General features: G+C 39.3%; 3 protein-coding genes across 3 annotated transcripts in view; 1 reads left to right on the top strand and 2 right to left on the bottom strand.

The window, feature by feature from the left end:
* etfdh (electron transfer flavoprotein dehydrogenase) overlaps positions 1–810 on the bottom strand; it is a 49,459-nt gene extending 48,649 nt beyond the window's left edge. Inside the window, exon 1 of the mRNA XM_039750309.1 lies at positions 592–810. Coding sequence (XP_039606243.1) covers positions 592–619 — 28 coding nt within the window. The 5' untranslated portion in view covers positions 620–810. The remainder of the gene's footprint in view (positions 1–591) is intronic.
* Positions 811–1,264: 454 nt separating this feature from the next.
* Positions 1,265–9,384, top strand: LOC120527171 (renal cancer differentiation gene 1 protein-like). Its single transcript, XM_039750308.1, has 3 exons — positions 1,265–1,440; positions 6,139–6,289; positions 8,308–9,384. The coding sequence occupies exons 1-3, from the start codon at positions 1,369–1,371 to the stop codon at positions 8,385–8,387; spliced, it is 303 nt and encodes a 100-aa protein (XP_039606242.1). The 5' UTR covers positions 1,265–1,368; the 3' UTR covers positions 8,388–9,384.
* A 3,329-nt stretch (positions 9,385–12,713) lies between these two features.
* Positions 12,714–21,320, bottom strand: part of rxfp1 (relaxin family peptide receptor 1) — a 176,199-nt gene continuing 167,592 nt past the window's right edge. Inside the window, exons 17-18 of the mRNA XM_039752700.1 lie at positions 21,071–21,289; positions 12,714–13,027 (exon numbers count right to left, since the gene is read on the bottom strand). Coding sequence (XP_039608634.1) covers positions 12,714–13,027; positions 21,071–21,289 — 533 coding nt within the window. The remainder of the gene's footprint in view (positions 13,028–21,070; positions 21,290–21,320) is intronic.

Below are 21,320 nucleotides of genomic sequence, written 5' to 3'. Positions count from 1 at the left end.
AATGTGTTTGTGTTGCTATGGCCTACGCGGTACGATTTAACGTTCTCACTTAACGACTCTGTAGAACATTACAAACAATGCTATGAATCCACTGTCATTTTATGGCTGCTTTACTCAATGTACTGAATATATTTTCAAGTGGCAGGTCATCAGGGCAGTTAGCTATACAGTTGTGTTGTCGATGTTGAGTAATTGGGCACAGACTTTCCAGCTTTCTAAAAATAAGCCACAGTAACCTTTGCCCTATATTCAAAACCACCAGCAGGGGACACTCTCATTCATTTTCTTTCATTCACAGCTGCACTTTTGACCGTCTCAATAGTTTTGACCGTCTCAATAGTTATAAACAATGTAACGTTCTGAAATAAATAAATACGTGAGTAGAAGAAACAAGAAGGAACCCCGTCTGACTGCTGCAGCAGTACGCGTTTATCAGCATTCAACAACAGATGACGAGCATATTAAATGCGCGCACACGTAGACTCTGGACAGTCTTACTTAAAGTGCTCCCCACGCACGCACTTAGTTGTACGTTTCTGCAGACACACACGCACCCATGACATACTCTTTACACATTCACGTACACTTTACCTTTTGAAGACTTGCAGGCGGGGAACATATTTGCAGACGGTCCAATTACAATTGTGTTCTCTAGATGGATGACATAGGTAGGTCCGTAAATAGCAAAATAAAATAAAAACGGATTATATGCACTAAAGCAGCTGGTATAATTGCAACTACAGTAGGAACCGAAAGAGGCGTGACAGTAGCACTAACCTTGAGTCGCCTTTTTACTTTGAATGCTGGGAAATTGATTTTTTTAGTCACCTGCTCATCCTCGTGTTAGGGGCAGGGCTTTGAATAAGAAACTACAATACCCATCGGCCTCATCGAGGGAAAGATTACAGTTATTATTTTTTGTTTTATACAAAATTCAGCCCATTATCTTATCTTCTGCTTTAATGAAAGAATGAGAAAGCAGAATTAGCCATGAATGCTGCGATAACAATGTAATGTTAAGAACAGTTTAAAGCAGTTACTAAAGATTTATCTTGAATAGCTGGCATCAAGTATGCCTGAACTGGCATCAAGTATGCCTGAAAAAAGTAAACATTCAGTATATAATTTAAATTAATATGCTTAATTTTCTTTATAAGTACATCTTTTATTTATTAAACACATGATACAACAGCGCAATCCTAGTTAAGGAAAGGAAAACGATAAAATATTGCGATTCTTTTGATCAGGCATATCGATTTGCGTATATAGTGGGTGGTTGAACCGTGGGAGATATGGGCGGGAAGTTGGAAAGTGTGTTACAGTTTTAGTGATAAGAAAATTGCATCGTACACGGAACCGCTCCGCACAATGGCATCAGAATCGAGAAGCAGTATCGGTAATTGTTCAAATATCAATGAGATTGAACTACAAATTGACCAGGTATGCTAGCCTCCTCTTCTTCTTCTTTCGACTGCTCCCGTTAGGGGTTGCTACAGCGGGTTTTCTGTATCTTCCTGTCCTCTGCATCTTGCTCTGTTACACCCACAAACCTTAGTTCTCTTAGGCCTTCCTCTTTTTCTCTTGCCTGGCAGCTCAATTGTTAACATCCTTCTCCCAATATACTCAGCATCTCTCCTCTGCACATGTCCAAACAAACGTAATCTCACCTCTCTGGCTTGTCTCGAAACCATCTAAGCTGAGCTGACCCTCTAATGTACTCGTTCCTAATCCTGTCCATGCTTGTCACCGCAATGCGATGCAAATCTTAGCATTATGCGAAATCTTAGTGTGAGTGTGTGTTATATTTATATATATATATATATATATATATATATAGTGACGAATAAACACACTCAGGAGCCGCTTGTTCTGGGGAGTCTTCCAAATGCCGACTGGCTTTTTATTGAATATGCCGCGATATAAACGGTGCCCTACCGCCGCCCGTTTGCTGGGTCACGGGGACACCACCAAAATAACAAAGACAATCCACCTTCGTCCTGTCTAACTCTCTTAAACCGTTCGCTCCCTTTTACCACCTGATGCTGTCCTCTTTTCGCTCCAGCCCCCCAACTACCATTTCCGGCCACCACCTCCCCGCTTCTTCACGCACCGTTAATTAACCCGGATCCCTGTCCCTCTCTCTCTCTCTCTCTCTCAGAGGTGCCCCAAGTATCCACCCCAACACTGCTTCCACTCCCAACAGCCCATGTAATGGCAAGATACGTCACTATATATATATATATATATATATATATGATATATATACTGCTCAAAAGAATTAAAGGAACACTTTTTAATCAGAGTATAGCATAAAGTCAATGAAATTTATGGGATATTAATCTGGTCAGTTAAGTAGCAGAGGGGTTGTTAATCAGTTTCAGCTGCTGTGGTGTTAATGAAATTAACAACAGATGCACTAGAGGGGCAACAATGAGACGACCCCAAAACAGGAATGGTTTAACAGGTGGAGGCCACTGAAATTTTTCCCTCCTCATCTTTTCTGACTGTTTCTTCACTAGTTTTGCATTTGGCTACAGTCAGTGTCACTACTGGTAGTATGAGGCGATACCTGGACCCTACAGAGGTTGCACAGGTAGTCCAACTTCTCCAGGATGGCACATCAATACGTGTCATTGCCAGAAGGTTTGCTGTGTCTCCCTGCACAGTCTCAAGGGCATGGAGGAGATTCTAGGAGACAAGCAGTTACTCTAGGAGAGCTGGAGAGGGCCATAGAAGGTCCATAACCCATCAGCAGGACCAGTATCTGCTCCTTTGGGCAAGGAGGAACAGGATGAGCACTGCCAGAGCCCTACAAAATGACCTCCAGCAGGCCACTGGTGTGAATGTCTCTGACCAAACAACCAGAAAGACTTCATGAGGGTGACCCAAGGGCCCCATGTCCTCTAATGGGCCCTGAGCTCACTGCCCAGCAGCATGCAGCTCGATTGGCATTCGCCATAGAATACCAGAATTGGCAGATGCACCACTGGTGCCCTGTGCTTTTACAGATGAGAGCAGGTTCACCCTGAGCACGTGACAGAAGTGAAAGGGTCTGGAGAAGCCATGGAGAACATTATGCTGCCTGTAACATCATTCAGCATGGGCAGTTTGGTGGTGGGTTAATGATTGTCTGGGGAGGCATATCCATGGAGGGTCACACAGACCGCTACAGGCTTGACAAAGGCACCTTGGCTGCCATTAGGTATCAGGATGAAATCCTTGGACCCACTGTCAGACCCAATGCTGGTACAGTGGCTCCTGGTGCATGACAATTCCTGGCCTCATGTGGTGAGAGTATGCAGGCAGTTCCTGGAGGATGAAGGAATTGATACCATTGACTGGCCACCACACTTTCCTGACCTAAATCCAATAGAACACCTCTGGGACATTATGTTTTGGTCCATCCAATGCCACCAGGTTGCACCTCAGACTGTCCAGGAGCTCAGTGATGCCCTGGTCCAGATCTGGGAGGAGATCCCCACAACACCATCTGTCATCTCATTAGAAGCATGCACCGATGTTGTCAGGCATGTATACAAGAACACAGGGGCCATACAAAGTGCTGCGTACAATTTTGAGTTGCTGCAATTAAATTTTGGCAAAATGGACTAGCAGGCCACATAATTTTTTCACTCTGATTTTTGGGGGCGTCTTTGAATTCAGGGCTCTGTAGGTTGATCATTTTCATCTCCATCAAACCGATGTGGCATCCTTTCGTTCCTAACACATTACCCAGTCTATATCAGTATAGATATCCAGGAGGATTTCTTTTTCCCATTGAGATCTGATGTGTTTTCAAAGTGTTCCTTTAATTTTTTGAGCAGTTTATATATATATATATATATATATATATATATATATATATATATATATATATATATATATATGTATGTGTGTGTGTGTGTGTGTGTATGTATGTATGTACAGTATATATATATATATATATATACTGTATATATATATGTGTGTGTGTGTATGTATGTATCCATCCATCCATTATCCAACCAGCTATAACCTAACTACAGGGTCACGGGGGTCAGCTGGAGCCAACCCCAGCCAACACAGGGCACAAGGCAGAAAACAAACCCCAGGCAGGGCGCCAGCCCACCGCAGGGCACACACACACTCCAAGCACATATATACACATATATAAGATATGGCAGCGGTTATCCAAATAATAATAATGGATGGATAGATTAAGTTTAATTGCCAACACATTCAAAGCTTGCTGTAAGAGGTACATAGGTACATTATATCAATACAAGAAACTCAGTCTTAATTAAGAAATATCCAATGGCTGGTTAATATAAGAGGGCTACGACAAAGTGACGCAGTGGGTAGCTTTGCCACCTCAGGAATCTTTTTTTTTTTCCCCTTTTGACGTCTCTTCCCGGTCTTTGCCGATGTGGAGGTGTTTCTTCTCTCAGTTTGTACGTTGGTTTTCCCATCTCGGTTCAAGGTTAGGTTAATTGGCGTTTCCAAATTAGTCCAGTATGAGTGTGACAAACTATGGAACCTGTACATGAGTTTTCGACACATGTTAATGGAGAAAATGGCTGTGTGACCAATTAACTCAATATACCACTATACCAAAAACAGTGGAATGTATTTAAAACAAGTAACTGAAACACATTTGCCACAAAACCAACAATAAATCTGAGCTATACGGTTTCCAGTATTGGTTCTTCAGGCATCTCATTATGTCTTGCGCTCCTTATAGTACAAGATGTTACTACAAATGTATCAAGTTAATTTTTGAAGCTAGATATTAACAGGGAAATGAATCTGAAAAAAGTGTGCAATCACTAACATCCAAACAAGTCTCCTTAGGCCGACTTGTTTTGATATTTCTTTCCTTCTTTAGGGCCAGGTCAATAAACATCCTTTAAAGACAATAGTTAATGTAATCAGCTTGTTGCCAATAAGTTTGACAATTATTATTTGGCTGATACCTGTATAGAAGATGATTTGGAATGTTTGAAGTCAGTTAAAGTAAAACCTTGGATTGCGAATAACTTGGTCTTGAAGTGTTTTTGCAAGACAAGCTAAATTTTTTTAAATAAATTTTAACTTGATAAACAAGCGAGGTTCTGCAATACGAGTAGTACATAGGCGCTTTGTCTGCTGACCGTCACGTGATCACAACTGAGCTGATGGTTCTTCTCTCTCTCTCTCTCGCTGCGGGATTGTGGGTAATCGTCTCCCGTTATCGGTCTCAGTCGGCGTGCCTCACTTGTATAGTCAACATGCGTACAAGCGTATACTGTTTACTACAGCATGGTGACCACGTGTGTGTGCTGTGACGTGAGAGTCCCTGTCTTGCACCCAGAAACACGAAGCTGAGTCTCAGTACTTTAGCGACACCAGCTTTATTCAGCTTGAAACAGGAACAGCACAGTTATTTATTGTAGCCGGATCTGTCACTCTCCCATACACAGACAAAGCAGTCAGGCAGGGTGCTTTGGATTACGAGCACGTTTCCGGAACGAATTATGCTTGCATCCAAGGTTCCACTGTATGTTTCTTTAGTTTTTCCAGTTGGAGCACAGGCAGGTGAAGTGACTTGCTCGTGGTCACACAGTGTCTGTAGCGTGATTTGAACCTACAACCTCTGGGTTTGAAGTCTAAAGCCTTAACCACTGCACCACACTGCCTGATTTGAAGGCTGTCAAAACAGGTGCTGCTTCAGGCTGTGACATCAGCCCGACTAGTTGATCTTTCCTAGCAGGACTAGAACCAAAAACAACCCATCAAAACCCCACTGGAATAGCTGAAAAACCATTCCAGAACATAATGAATTTTTTTTTTTCTGTTTATGCTAAACTACATATCTCAGTCCAATCATGATTGTAACTTTGTGAGGTCTAGTGAGTAAAAATAAATTATTCCAATTCGATCATGCTGCATTGTCCCAAATAAAAGTTGCTTGCAGATTAAATTTTATTTTTTTAAACTGTATTCTTTTAATTTATCAAAGTTTGTGTTTATTGTTTTTAAGAAATTTTAAAATGGTACTAAATGTGTCCGTTCCAAGTACACTTATCTAGTACTTACTTACTAGAGTATCTAGTAAGTATTACTGTTTGAATATTTAAAAAAAAATGGTTTTAATTTTGTTGTTTTTTTTTGTCTTTACAGGCAACAATCAGTTTGACCACAATCCTAGAAGCTACGACTTTGTTATCATCTCAAGTGGAAGACTTGGCTTCTAAGTGTTCAGCCAATGCACAGTTCCTAAAAGCATGGCAACAGCTGCTGAAGGAGGGCTGTGAGTCTTTGAATAAAAGTGGTACGCTTACAACTGAGAACTGAGGTGGGGATTGATTAATGTGTCGCTGTGTTAAATATTCAATATACTTAAACCTTTTGAAGTGAATATTTATTTCTTGGAAGAATGCAGTGGTATTTAATTTACCTACAAAAATGTAAGTCTGCAAAAGGATAAAGCTATTTATTGAGGAAGAATAACTTGAATGTGCCATCTGTGATAACCAAGTATTGTAGTGAAGGATACATTGATATCATAAGATATGTTAAGATATTTTAAATTCTTGATGAAATATTTTTTAAAACTGCATGGTAAACTTTTTTTTTTTTTTTTGATTTAATAAAATTGCATATATACAGTGGTGTGAAAAACTATTTGCCCCCTTCCTGATTTCTTATTCTTTTGCATGTTTGTCACACAAAATGTTTCTGATCATCAAACACATTTAACCATTAGTCAAACATAACACAAGTAAACACAAAATGCAGTTTTTAAATGATGTTTTTTATTATTTAGGGAGAAAAAATCCAAACCTGGCCCTGTGTGAAAAAGTAATTGCCCCCTGAACCTAATAACTGGTTGGGCCACCCTTAGCAGCAATAACTGCAATTAAGCGTTTGCGATAACTTGCAATGAGTCTTTTACAGCGCTCTGGAGGAATTTTGGCCCACTCATCTTTGCAGAATTGTTGTAATTCAGCTTTATTTGAGGGTTTTCTAGCATGAACCGCCTTTTTAAGGTCATGCCATAGCATCTTAATTGGATTCAGGTCAGGACTTTGACTAGGCCACTCCAAAGTCTTCATTTTGTTTTTCTTCAGCCATTCAGAGGTGGATTTGCTGGTGTGTTTTGGGTCATTGTCCTGTTGCAGCACCCAAGATCGCTTCAGCTTGAGTTGACGAACAGATGGCGGACATTCTCCTTCAGGATTTTTTGGTAGACAGTAGAATTCATGGTTCCATCTATCACAGCAAGCCTTCCAGGTCCTGAAGCAGCAAAACAACCCCAGACCATCACACTACCACCACCATATTTTAATGCTGGTATGATGTTCTTTTTCTGAAATGCTGTGTTCCTTTTCCGCCAGATGTAACGGGACATTTGCCTTCCAAAAAGTTCAACTTTTGTCTCATCAGTCCACAAGGTATTTTCCCAAAAGTCTTGGCAATCATTGAGATGTTTCTTAGCAAAATTGAGACGAGCCCTAATGTTCTTTTGCTTAACAGTGGTTTGCGTCTTGGAAATCTGCCATGCAGGCCGTTTTTGCCCAGTCTCTTTCTTATGGTGGAGTCGTGAACACTGACCTTAATTGAGGCAAGTGAGGCCTGCAGTTTTTTAGACGTTGTCCTGGGGTCTTCTGTGACCTCTCGGATGAGTCGTCTCTGCGCTCTTGGGGTAATTTTGGTTGGCCACTCCTGGAAAGGTTCACCACTGTTCCATGTTTTTGCCATTTGTGGATAATGGCTCTCACTGTGGTTCACTGGAGTCCCAAAGCTTTAGAAATGGCTTTATAACCTTTACCAGACTGATAGATCTCAATTACTTCTGTTCTCATTTGTTCCTGAATTTCTTTGAATCTTGGCATGATGTCTAGCTTTTGAGGTGCTTTTGGTCTACTTCTCTGTGTCATGCAGCTCCTATTTAAGTGATTTCTTGATTGAAACAGGTGTGGCAATAATCAGGCCTGGAGGTGGCTACGGAAATTGAACTCAGGTGTGATACACCACAGTTAGGTTATTTTTGAACAAGGGGGCAATTACTTTTTCACACAGGGCCATGTAGATTTGGATTTTATTTCTCCCTAAATAATAAAAACCATCATTTAAAAACTGCATTTTGTGTTTACTTGTGTTGTATTTGACTAATGGTTAAATGTGTTTGATGATCAGAAACATTTTGTGTGACAAACATGCAAAAGAATAAGAAATTAGGAAGGGGGCAAAGAGTTTTTCACACCACTGTATTTATATACGTTTTTTGGACCTGAGCTAATACATATATGCATACATTCATTCTCAAATCTGCTTCATCTGTTTCAGGATTGTGGGAGTCAGAGCCCATCCTGGCAGCACTTGGTCCAAGAAAAACCTACTGCAAGGACCTGGCAGCCCTTTATTGAAGAGCAGACATCCACACTTGGACCATTTTTGCTTCCAATTAACCTGTTGTGCATGGTTTTGGGTGGTATGGAATGTAAACCCCACTTGAACACAGGGAATAGTGGAGATAATGGCAGGATGTGGGATTCTAACCAAGGATGCTGGTTTCGGTCTGGGACAAGGATTGTGTTTTGTTAACTATGTAGTTGAATAGACACTTGGTATAAATCCATCCGTCCATTATCAACATTACTTAATCTGGTTCAGGGTCACTGAAGGCAGATGCATCAAGTGGATGTCACTTTATAATTTAAATATGTTGTATTTTCTTACCAATGTTAGTCTAATGAGGAGAGTAACGATTTAATCTGCTTTAATGCGATTTATATTTATATTTTCTTCTTTTGCATGTGATGTAAAATAAAAAAAAAGTGCATTAAAAGGTCTTATACAAAATATAGACAACAAATGTGATATTTTATCTAAATGTATACATTCTTCTTGTATGAAGTATTGCAACATAAGGAACTTTCTTATTAGAATCTGGCTTTGTAAAAAAAAATAAAATAAAATACAACAAATTCATATATAACAAAAGTATTTAAATTAGGACACCATTAAAAAAGGAAAAGGTTTTTTTAATTACAGGTTGTACAAAGTTTTACATTGTAACCATGATCTGCTCCGTTAATTATTTTATGCAAATATGACTCATTTTTACAGTTTGTCTTTAATGAAATGATAAAATACACAAAGCTATGAAAATGTAATATTTATAAAACATTTACATTATACAAAATATATATACATTTAAAAGAAATACTTAATGTTCTGATTTACCTTTCTACATTTTAAAGTTGTCTTTTGACAAGTGTCTTAATAATTTGGCCATTTTGTTTGTTACTCGGGCTTTATGTAATTAACGTTGTATCCAATGTTAATATTCTTTGTCTCTCTGGGTTATTTTGTCACAATTTCCTTAAGTTAATTCTAATTAAATTGCATTATTTGAAATTACTTTTCGTAAAGGAATACTGCCTTTTAAGTGTAAAGTACAAACATCTTTACAGTTGTGTTACTGATGCAGTTAACATAGAATGTGAAACAAAAGTTTGTGTTTTGTTAGTATCAAAAGTGACTAGTTAAAATAACTTGCATCATTTAACAACCTTTTGTCAAAATCAGGAATATTCTAACACAATATACTAAATCCCATTTAATCCAGTTCAGCATCGTGGGAGGCACTGGCTACATGACAGGAACCAAACCTGAATTGGCTCTCAGTCCATCGCAGGGCCTACACACAAAACACTTGCACCCGTACTGATTAAACACAGAAGCACCTTTTAACTTCCCATGCCTGCTTTTGGGATGTGGGAGGGTAAGTGAGTATCTACAGAAAAATACAAACAAACAACAAATAGGTGTAGGACTCAAACTCACAACACTGGATCCACAAGGCAGCAGTTCTAACCACTATGTAACTATACTGCCTCAAGTGGGATTTTAGTACATGAAATAGTGTTGTACTAACAGACTTGGAAAACGGTGTGCTATAACAGAGTATGCTTTTCATGCAAGTGACTTGCTTATGGGTACGTGTAACTGCTGGCCTTTACTGAGCTTAATCACATATAATTCCTTTATTCTAGGAGCATTGGCTATTCTTGTGTAAAATGAAAGTTTCCAAACATTATCTGATTCACTGCCGTCCCCATTTTCTTTTCAGATTAACTAAAAATTTCACACGTTAAACAGACCCATTACCATGCAGTAGGGGAAAAAAAATCTATGGAAGTTAGGAAGTTCTCTCCTAGTGACACAGAGGAAATTTGTCATATGCCTCTGCAGAAGCCAATTAGTATTTGCTCATTTTCTATAGATAATTAAATTACAGAAAATAAATACACACTCAGACACATAGCACTTTGACACTGACCATCAACTGCAGGCATTTCTTGTGCCAGCAAAAACGTGGCAACTTCTAATATATTTGGTTCACTACCTGGCTGAGTTTTCAATCCTGTAGATCATTCAAAGAGATTGATGGCACTGATGGAGACGCCTGTGAATTCTTTTAATTTCCAGGAGGAGACAACTGGAGTCAAATGCGTGAAGTTTATTGGATATGCAGTCTGCCTTTAAAATACTCCAATATTGCTCTTTCAAGTTCAAGAAAAAAGTGTGTTTAAAGGGACTTTTCCCAAGTATTTTTGTGTGAACCCACTTTTAGTACTGCTTGTTGTGCTTCACGCCTAGACATGCACAAAGAGTACTCCGTAAAGTCCTTTTAAACACACTTTGTTCTTGAACTTGAAAGAGCAGTATTGGAGTATTTTAAAGGCAGATTGTAAACACAATCATTTGACACAATATATATTTGCCTTACTAAAAGTACAAGTCTCTAAATCTCTGTGACCATCCACTTATTACAGCATGTCTCTGCTATATACAATTTTGTATGGGATATGTGATCCGCCATATGTTGAAATGAAAAACGCAATGCATTTTATACTGAAAGCATTACAAAATATGCTGCGATAGATTGTGCAATGCAAATGTTAACACTGAATACGTCCAATGGAATGTAACTGCCAGACGGACAGAAATAAGCTTATTAGAATTCAACCTGTCTCAGGCGGGTAGCATAGCTTGTGTATATATATATACTGTATATATATATATATATATATATATATATATATATATTCAGAAAGTGAGCACCTAATACAACATAACAGAATATGTCATCTACCGCCATACATTTCACAAAACACATTCAGTTTAGATTTGCTTACAACCATTGTAGAAATCAAGACTGTAGAGATACTGTTACACTGCCTGCTATTTAACCAATCTGACACAGTTTGGACTTTTTCCTCAATAACTAGCAAAAATACTCATTGAACCTGATACACTTAATTAGAATTCTGATTAATATTCATCTGTGATTTGCATTCCAGAATGACCGATTCGTCAATTTGTGTGTGGATGTTCAGATTGTAAAACGTTTTCCCAAAATCATCCACTGCAGAACACAGTGATCAGGGTTACCAGCTGATGTCTGAAGGTGGATGAGGTGACTATTGCAACATTGACTTCTATTGTTACAGAGATAAAAACATAACATTTTCAGATCAGATCGCGTTAAGTCAGGATGCGAGGCAAATAACAACCATGAGCAGGGTACTAGTGAATCATGAGGCCTGTTCCCTCACACACAGCCAGTTTGGAATTATCACACAGATTCACCTGAGGGATTTGGAAGGAAACCCACTGATACGTTGGGGGAGAACACACAGACAACATCCAGGCACTGAATCCATGAGGTAGCAGTGCCACCCAGTGCAACATTTTATGGGGGCACTTGGTAAAACAGAATTTTAAGCCATCAGGTCTACAAAAAATGAACAGACCTCGAGGGCAAGACCATTTATTGCTTCAGGTTACCACCTTTGTTCAGAAAGACTGTGGCCGTGCTGGAGATGTAAACCGTATGTCATGTCTAGATATCTGTTGCATATGACTATGATTTCAGATCACTGATTTTATAAATGCTGGTGTTGGGGAATGCCACAAGTTGCATGGAAATGAAAGCAGGAATAGACAAAAGATTGCACCTAAAAAGAAAACTTGGATTTTTCAGATGTTTAAATATAAACCAAATTTAAATTCAGTAGAATCAATAAGTAAATACATACATAAAAGCTATAGGGTTATGACATCTATGATGCTTAGCTACCTGATTAACACAAAAATAAAGTAAGAAAGCCAGAACATAATTCAACATTCTCAGACCCGCTTAATCCACTTCCGCTTATATTCTATGAATTATTTTTATAATGAAACATTTGCTCATTTCCAATTATCATATTCATATTTTTTCATTGATAATAATAATTGATTTGTTTTCCTATAATTAGTATTTATAAGTTTTTCCATCCATTATCCAACCCGCTATATCCTAACTACAGAGTCACGGGGGTCTGCTGGAGCCAAACGCAGCCAACACAGTTCGCAAGGCAGGAAACAAACCCCGGGCAGGGCGCCAGCCCACAGCAGTAAGTTTTTCATAGCATCTATTTTTTGACATTTCCTCTATTTACAGTGCCAGTCAGTCTGGGTGCACTTGGCATGCTGACATTAACCAATAGATTATGTGGGCTAGATTATTTTTTCCTTATTTGATAAATATTAAGTTGTTTATATTTTGTTTCTCATACACTATTAAATAGTGATTTCAGTTGAATAACATCTGCATTAGTGAAGCATTGGTTCACTTTTACCATATTGAACAATACTGTACATGACAAATACAATTTCACTTCAGACAATGTCATAAAAAGTCAGGTCCCACTGATGCTTTTTGCGGGTAAATATTCATCCTTTCTCAAACTACTAGAAATCACTTCAGTAGGATTTTCCAGGAATTCTGGCGTAGACAGCACTGGAGAGGCATCCTGTACAGGCCACATTTCCAGCCATAGGAGCGAGGGTGTGTATGAATGGTGGCTGTTGCTGATGGACCGTCTTTCTCTATAATTGGACCATACTTGATGTATTGTTTCCTTAAATGGGCGAGTGGTCAATGTATACAGCATTGGGTTAAGGGCACTGTTGATTGGCAAAATAAAAATTACAACCCATGAACTGATAGAACCTAAAAAAGAAAAGAAGAATTAGTTTATATTTGAGAAATATCATCAAGTGACTGCAGAAAATCTGAATTGAATACAGTTAATCTCATTCATAATCAGCCATTCAGTTTTAGTAGTCATAGTAGTGGTGTTATTGTCATGCAAACTGTACATTTCATTGACTGCATTGTGTTGTCTGTATTACTGACATTTATATTGGAAGGGAGAAATAAATTCAATATTTGCCAATACATCTGACCCCTTGGATGGTTACAAAGAAACATTCTAAACACTACTTTGGGTCCCAAATTTAGCTTTTCATCATCTAGCGGTTAAGCTGCATTTCATTTGCGTCACACACACACCTCACTTAGAGCAATCACTTGATTATTAGCAAAGAGCCAAAGTCTGTATTCATTTTTAGTCCATTTTCTTTTTATATATTCGAGAGGGAAAGATACATTTTTCTATTTGAAGAACACAATGCCAAAATATCCATTTACCATATCAGGAGTGAGAGAATCAAAATATTCTAACTAAATTTTATCCAGCTCATCTATACAGCTGTGATTCCCAAAATGTATTATCCTTTTCGTCATGTGGCTGACCTAGTGCAGTCGGAATTTGGCCTTCTGTTTCCCTGTAAATACAGTAAGTGTATGTTTGTATATACCACATGGTGTTTATGTTGCATTGTTAAACGTTGCATAGGACACTGGCCTCATACAGTAGGTGGGAGTGTTACCTGAAATTCTGTATTTTAATTCCTTCTCGTTTATTATGGAGGGTGGTGAAGTGTTATATATTGTCCACATATACTACTACAACTAATAAGAATAAACTGAAATTGAAAATATCGACTGTGACCTCACTTTACGGGTCACATTTGGATTTTGCCTGCAATCTACATGTAAAAATCTAAAAGTAGTTTGAAAAATGTGAAACGTGTTAGACTTTTTCATGCACTGCTCAAGCATGTGCTACATCCTGTTGGGAATGTCTAGCTAAATAAACCTTAAGTAACTACAACCATCAGAATCTACACTTACTCAGGAGTCAAGCAAAATTTTCTCACTACATTCAAAATGGCTAACATGGTACAACATCCTAGTACTACACACTTACTCAGGAAAAGAGAAGTGTAACACTGTTTTCAAACCTATAGTGTATCTCTAGCACCAATTAGTATTGATATGGCTAGATTCAGTCAGTTTAAAGCAGTGGTGGCGAACCTATGGCACGCATGCCAGATGGGGCACTCAGAGCCTTCTCCGTGGGCACGTGCGTTGTCACCCAAGCACAGAGTTCTTTACTAGAAAGCCTGATGGACACGGAGCCAGACTGCTCCCCTCCCCATCTCCGTGCACGTCTGAGGACATTTTTTGCATCACCCGCCCCTCTGCCCAGCAGCCCAATGGGAGCACTCCCTCCTTCCCCTGTCTGGGGTAAGGCGGGCAGCTCACGTGCGACGTGGACAGCAACCTGTTGAGTCTGTGGCAAAGGTGATTCCCATGGTGGGGTTGTAGGGGATGTGGTATAGCGGGTCCACAGCTCAAAATTGAAAAGGCCAGTTTTAATAGATAATCGCCGCACTTGCGGCTTAGAGGGGTGTGTGGTAGTGTGGCCATAGCGGTTCCTGGGAGCTTCATGATGCGGGTGGTCCTCGCTTAAGTGCACAGCTGAGGAGTCGTCCACATCTGTAATCGTTGCCCGGGAGCTGCAAATCGCCACACCTGATCCACGTCCCTGTAATATATGATAGAAGCGCAAGGCGGATGGAAAGGGGGAAAAAAAAGGGAGAGAGAACGGGAACGAAGGTTAATGGGGAGGACCTGCGTGAAACACTTGAGAAGATAGAAGGGATGACAAAGGACAGCACAGTTAGTTCTGAAAATGAAATCCTTAAAGTGTGGAATTCTCTGCCAAATAATTTTAAGCCAATGAAAGTACTTGTGATTGCTTTCCTTACTTTGTTTGAAACATTTTATGCTTGTGAGCAGCTGTTTTCAGCTTTCAATGCAATCAAATCTGATGCCAGAAACAGACTAACAGATGACCTGAGTGCTGCATGTGTTGCTCTCAAGCTTACAAGGTATGAGCCAAGGTTAGACAAATTATCAGCATGCATACAACAGCAAAAATCACATTAATTGTTCAAAAGCATGCCAAATGCAAACTTTTACCTTTCAATAAAAAGTTGTTTGTATCATTGAAAGCTCTGTTATTGTGTTTTTCTTTTAAGACAAAAGATGTTAATGTATGAGTTGTTTTTTCTAAACTAAAACCTCAATATTCAGGTTAAATTGGCAGTTTGCGATAAATAAGTGAGTTTTGGGTTGCAGTTTGGGCACTCGATCTCTAAAAGGTTTGCCATCACTGGTTTAAATAAATGATAAACCACCAATATACTGTAAATATCTATATCTTCAATACATAGACCCATATAATGATATCCGAATCACACCTCAACAATATAAACCTGGTGCCAAATTCATCTTTTATCTTCATCAAAAAACGCGCACCTATTATACAGATCCATCCATTATCCAACCTGCTATATCCTAACTACAGGGTCACAGGGGTCTGTTGGAGCCAATCCCAGCCAACATAGGGCGCAAGGCAGGAAACAAACCCCGGGCAGGAAGCCAGCCCACCGCAGGGCACGCATACACACCAAGCACACACACACGGGACAATTTAGAATCGCCAATGCACCTAACCTGCATGTCTTTGGACTGTGGGAGGAAGCCCACACAGACACCATGCAAACTCCATGTAGGGAGGACCCAGGAAGTGAACCCAGGCCTCCTAACTGCAAGGCAGCAGGGCTACCCACTGCGCCACCATGCCGCCCTGTCATACAAATGTAATACCTAAATATAACAGCTAAATAAACCGGTATTCACTCTCCATGCTATGGACTGGACTATTAACATGAGTATGTTTGGTTGCAACCAGCAATCTTTACACTAAATTCATTTTGTCAACTAAATGGAGATACCGTACATACAGCATATAGTTTAGGTGTTTCACATGTGCTCCTGTTAAATAGATGGGATTAACTTTATCTTTTCAAAAGCTGGGGCACAAGCCTTTTTAGGAGCGTTTCACTTGCTGCCCAAGCAAAACTTCAAGCAGTCATGTCACGTCTAGCATTGGATTCAGGGAGACTTGTCCAGTTTGGAAATTTGGAAACGTATGTGTGTGACTTTAAGAGAAATCACTTAATGCAAATTGCTGTGACTTTAGAAATAAAATGTGGGGTCCCCTTAAAGAGTTTTAAAAGCTTTTTTTCCCCTTTAGAAGTGTTTTGCTTTTTTTTTTTTCACTTGCACAGGAGCAGAAAGTAGCTGAGTGTTTGGAAAAACGTTTGGAAAGTGTGACAGATTAGGGCCGTAGCGCTCCCTTGAATCCCTGTCCACGACTCCAGACACCAGGTAAAAGTCCAAACGATGACTTTATTAAATCACCACAGTGCACAAAGCACCCTCTGCTCCACTATACTCATAAACAATCAATAACAAATACAATAAATCAATCCTCCAACTCCCAGACGCGTTGCCACCCTTCTACCCAGCTCAGCTCGCTGTCTGGGAGCTCTCATAGTCCTTTTATTCTCCCTGACCCGGAAGTGTTCCCAATCCCCAGTCCTCACGATTCACTATCACTTCCGGGTCAGGCACGAGTCCTTTTTCTTCACCCCGGAAGCACGTCGCTCTTCCTCTGACGCACTTCCTGGTTATAGGGCATAAAGAAGTCTCCCTCTTGTGGCCCCTGTGGTACCCAGCAGGGCTGAGGATAAAAAACTACAAAGTCCATGACTCCCTGCTGGTCTTCCTCCATACTGCAGGGAGGGCTCCATCTGGTGGCCTGGGGGTATTGGCCTGGGATGACAAGCCGGCCAACTACCACAAAAGTTACTTGTGCTTGTTACTTGCATTCAAAACTAGCATTGGTGAGGCGAAGCAGTAAGTGGAAGGTGAAACCAGCAAGTCTGTAATTAAATAACTGCCGTCGCAGTGACAAGTAATTAAATGTAACACCAATTCCTTAGTGGGAAGAAGTTAAGGCACATAAGGAATAACTAAATAGAGCACCATATAGCACTCGTACAGTTAAGCTTTAGTGCTAGTAGAAAGCTGGGGCTCACACGCGTTTATAAGTAAGAATACATTCATTTTAAGTACAGCTACAGTACAGGTAGGCCGCTGACTTGAAAGCGGTTAAAAGAGGGGCTCTGTGGTATGTAGACAGGTATCTAGTGAGGAAGCACCGATCAAGCACAAGTGGCAGTAGAAACAGACAAGAATAAGTACAGTAAATAACTTCAGTAAGTGAGTTTGTCTTAGTAAAAAGGAAGAAGTGTGTAAAAAGCATACCGGATTTAAGAAAGTAAAACAGTTAAGAGGGTGGCAGCATCAGGGTTTGTTAATATGAAAGAATACAAACAGTGTTAGTGGAGAGCTTTAAAGTAAACAAGTAATACGAGTGGGCACAAAGTTAGGAGAACAGACAGGGAAAAGCAAAGGTAACCTCAAAGAAAGACAAAACAGCAGGCAGTCGAGGGGGAGAATATTACAGAAGCTTAAGGGGCCAGAAGGTGTAAAACAACCAGTAATTCTTAAATCTCTTCATTTTTTGGACAGGATTGCAATTAAGTTTAGAACATGTGTAATCTTTCTTTACGATGATATTCAGTAGACCACTAGAGAGGAGATATCGTGATGGCTGCTCCCACATACGATCTGTGATAGAACATATCACTGGTTCATTAAAGGGTAGATGTTTGAACACTGCTGGACAGCCCCACATTGTGATGGCTTATGCAGTACGGCATGGCATAGTGCAGGAACATGGACTGCTTCTGCCACCTGAAACAGGCCAAGACGAACGCGCTAATGACCCAGACGCTGTCCCTCAGGACATACAGCAAAGACTTGAAAGACTTTTGGATGATGCAAGTGAAATGTAAAGAGACCTGTGTGTACTGCAACATTGGCATTTACTTAGCAGAATTATTTTATGTTCAAGAAGAAAGTTCTTAATATCTGGCAGTTGTGTACACATAACTGGCGGCAGTCTGGGCACTGCACAATGGCACATTGCTATTTCTTTCTGTACTCAGCTGCTGTCACTTGCTCATACTCTTTGGTTTTTAACTCTTGCAGAGGGTTCATCATTTCAGTCAGTAAAATCTCAAGTTCACATTCACTACATTTTCATTTTCTGTGTTCCCCCACAGTTTGTAGTAAAGACATCGCTCAGGAACACGGCCACATTTATATAGTAATTAGATCATAAATATTGGGCATGAATTGACAGCCATTGCGTCCTATTTGTGGCACCACAAGCTCTGTGGTCTTCCTTTATTGTAGCTCTCCATGACTTCCTGGGTCATCCACACCTCTTTTTCCCAATTGATTGTTTCCAGACAATGGCTATGCATGCTGGACATCTGAAATTGAGTCTAAAGGGGTGTCCTGCGAACTTTATCTATGGTGTCCCGTAGCCTCTTTTGTTCTGATTGATTGCTGCCTGACACCCCATTAGGGAATAGAGAAATTAAAGGTTAAAAAAAACCGAAAGATCATGAATGTTCAACAAAGGCATTTTTATGCCATACATGATTATTGGCAGGATGTCATGGTGAGTCACTTAAAGCATGTGCAACGCGTGAATAGTTTTAAGGTGATTTGAGATTTATGAAGGAATGTGGTGGTCCACATGCCATGGCACCTACTGTTTAATAAATCCATAAATGAATTTAGTGTGTGTGTGTGCCATTTTTACCTTTTGAGTGTAATCACAATTTTAGTATGGAATCTAAAGCAAGGTTTTATATATGAGGCTCCAGGGGTATAAAGCTACCTTTTTCCCATCAGTCCATTAAAAGTAGAGAACATTTTAAGGGATCTGGAAGAAGGTTGTAAAGGGGTTGATGGTGGTGAAGGAAGGAGGATTTGGAGTAAAACTGGTGGGTAAGTGCATTAGGTGAGACTAATTATTATTAAGTTGCACTTGGAGTAGCAGTTAGCTCTTTATTTTTATTTGATTATGTTGCTTTGTTTTCCTTCTGTATTTCTCTTCCTTTTACTATGTTCTATCAGTAAAATATGTCCTAAAAGATGTTCTATCAGACTGCTGTGGCGAGCGCCCTCTTCTACGCGGTGGTGTGCTGGGGAGGCAGCATAAAGAAGAGGGTCGCCTCACGCTTGAACAAACTGACGAGGAAGGCAGGCTCTATTGTAGGCACGGAGCTGGGCAGTTTGACATCCGTGGCAGAGCGACGGGCGCTGAGCAGACTCCTGTCAATCATGGAGAATCCACTGAACAGGATCAGCTTCAGCGACAGACTTCTGTCACCGTCCTGCTCCACTGACAGACTGAGGAGACCTCACACTATGCGACTCTTCAATTCTACCCGGGGGGTAAACGTTAACATTATTATTAACAGCTATTGTCTATTATACCTGCATTTTTATCACTTTTTAATTTAATATTGTCTTGTATCAGTATACTGCTGCTGGAGTAGGTGAATTTCCCCTTGGGATTAATAAAGTATCTATCTATCTATCTATCTATCTATTCTATTCTGTTATATAGTGCCTTTCACATCTATCTATCTATCTATTCTATTCTGTTATATAGTGCCTTTCACATCTATCTATCTATCTATCTATCTATCTATTGTATTCTGTTATATAGTGCCTTTCACATCTATCTATCTATCTATTATATAGTGCCTTTCCTCTATCTATCTATCTATCTATCTATCCTGTTATATAGTGCCTTTCACATCTATCTATCTATCTATCTATTGTATTCTGTTATATAGTGCCTTTCACATCTATCTATCTATCTATCTATTATATAGTGCCTTTCCTCTATCTATCTATCTATCTATTGTATTCTGTTATATAGTGCCTTTCACATCTATCTATCTATCTATCTATCTATCTATCTATCTATTGTATTCTGTTATATAGTGCCTTTCACATCTATCTATCTATCTATCTATCTATCTATCTATCTATCTATCTATCTATTGTATTCTGTTATATAGTGCCTTTCACATCTATCTATCTATCTATCTATTATATAGTGCCTTTCCTCTATCTATCTATCTATCTATTGTATTCTGTTATATAGTGCCTTTCACATCTATCTATCTATCTATTCTATTCTGTTATATAGTGCCTTTCACATCTATCTATCTATCTATCTATCTATTATATAGTGCCTTTCACATCTATCTATCTATCTATCTATCTATCTATCTATCTATCTATCTATCTATCTATCTATTGTATTCTGTTATATAGTGCCTTTCACATCTATCTATCTATCTATCTATTATATAGTGCCTTTCCTCTATCTATCTATCTATCTATCCTGTTATATAGTGCCTTTCACATCTATCTATCTATCTATCTATTGTATTCTGTTATATAGTGCCTTTCACATCTATCTATTATATAGTGCCTTTCCTCTATCTATCTATCTATCTATCCTGTTATATAGTGCCTTTCACATCTATCTATCTATCTATCTATCTATCTATCTATCTATCTATCTATCTATCTATCTATCTATCTATCTATCTATTACTGAGTGCCTTTCCTCTATCTATCTATCTATCTATCTATCTATCTATCTACTATTACTGTGTTAAATAAAATGACTATAAAATCTGTATACTTTGGTCTTTCTCTTTGCTCCATGTTTGGCAATGATTCAGGAGTGCTTCCTACTGAAATCCGAGATAAGAACTGTTACCCACCGTACCTGTTCATAATTGTACACTTGAATTTTCATTTCAGCTCATTTTGGTTTATCTTATCATATTACTCTTTAATTCTCATAGCCTTCAAATATCAAACAGTTTTCAGTTTGTTTGTTTTAGAACAAATAAATCAGTAAATAGTAATCACTTAATGAGGGTGTCTCCCCACAAAACCTGAAAATGAAACTGACAATTGTTAAGAAAATTAGCCTCTGTCCATTTCTTTTGTCTTCACATCCCACCCAGGTTGGATTGCTCGATGCAGAGAAAGGCAAGTCATTACCTGGAATTTCCACTTGCAACAAGGACAACAATTTGAGGATGAAGATGGGGATCCAGCAAAGAGAGTCTGTAAATACGATGAAGAAAAAGCGTTTGGCAATGGTCACCTCTTTCTTAATGTGGTTACTAAACTCGGGTGCTTTGGTGCCTGTCCTGTGAATGTTGTAGAACATGCTCCCATAGGAAAACACAATAATGAGGAACGCAACAAGATTCAGTCCTGCAAAGATAAAAAGGCCATGGTTACGACA

This window comes from Polypterus senegalus, chromosome 4, assembly GCF_016835505.1.
Source record: "Polypterus senegalus isolate Bchr_013 chromosome 4, ASM1683550v1, whole genome shotgun sequence".
NCBI lineage: Eukaryota > Metazoa > Chordata > Cladistia > Polypteriformes > Polypteridae > Polypterus > Polypterus senegalus.
Note: the sequence above shows the minus strand (reverse complement) of the source record. Positions and strands in the feature narration are given on the sequence as shown.

What these genes read in the sequence shown, in the direction of transcription:
- LOC120527171 (XM_039750308.1), top strand. Translation starts at nt 1,369, where the DNA reads ATGGCATCAGAATCGAGAAGCAGTATCGGTAATTGTTCAAATATCAAT. An exon ending in TTGAACTACAAATTGACCAG is followed by an intron (nt 1,441 to 6,138) that starts GTATGCTAGCCT and finishes TTGTCTTTACAG; the next exon opens with GCAACAATCAGTTTGACCAC. An exon ending in TGAGTCTTTGAATAAAAGTG is followed by an intron (nt 6,290 to 8,307) that starts GTACGCTTACAA and finishes CATCTGTTTCAG; the next exon opens with GATTGTGGGAGTCAGAGCCC.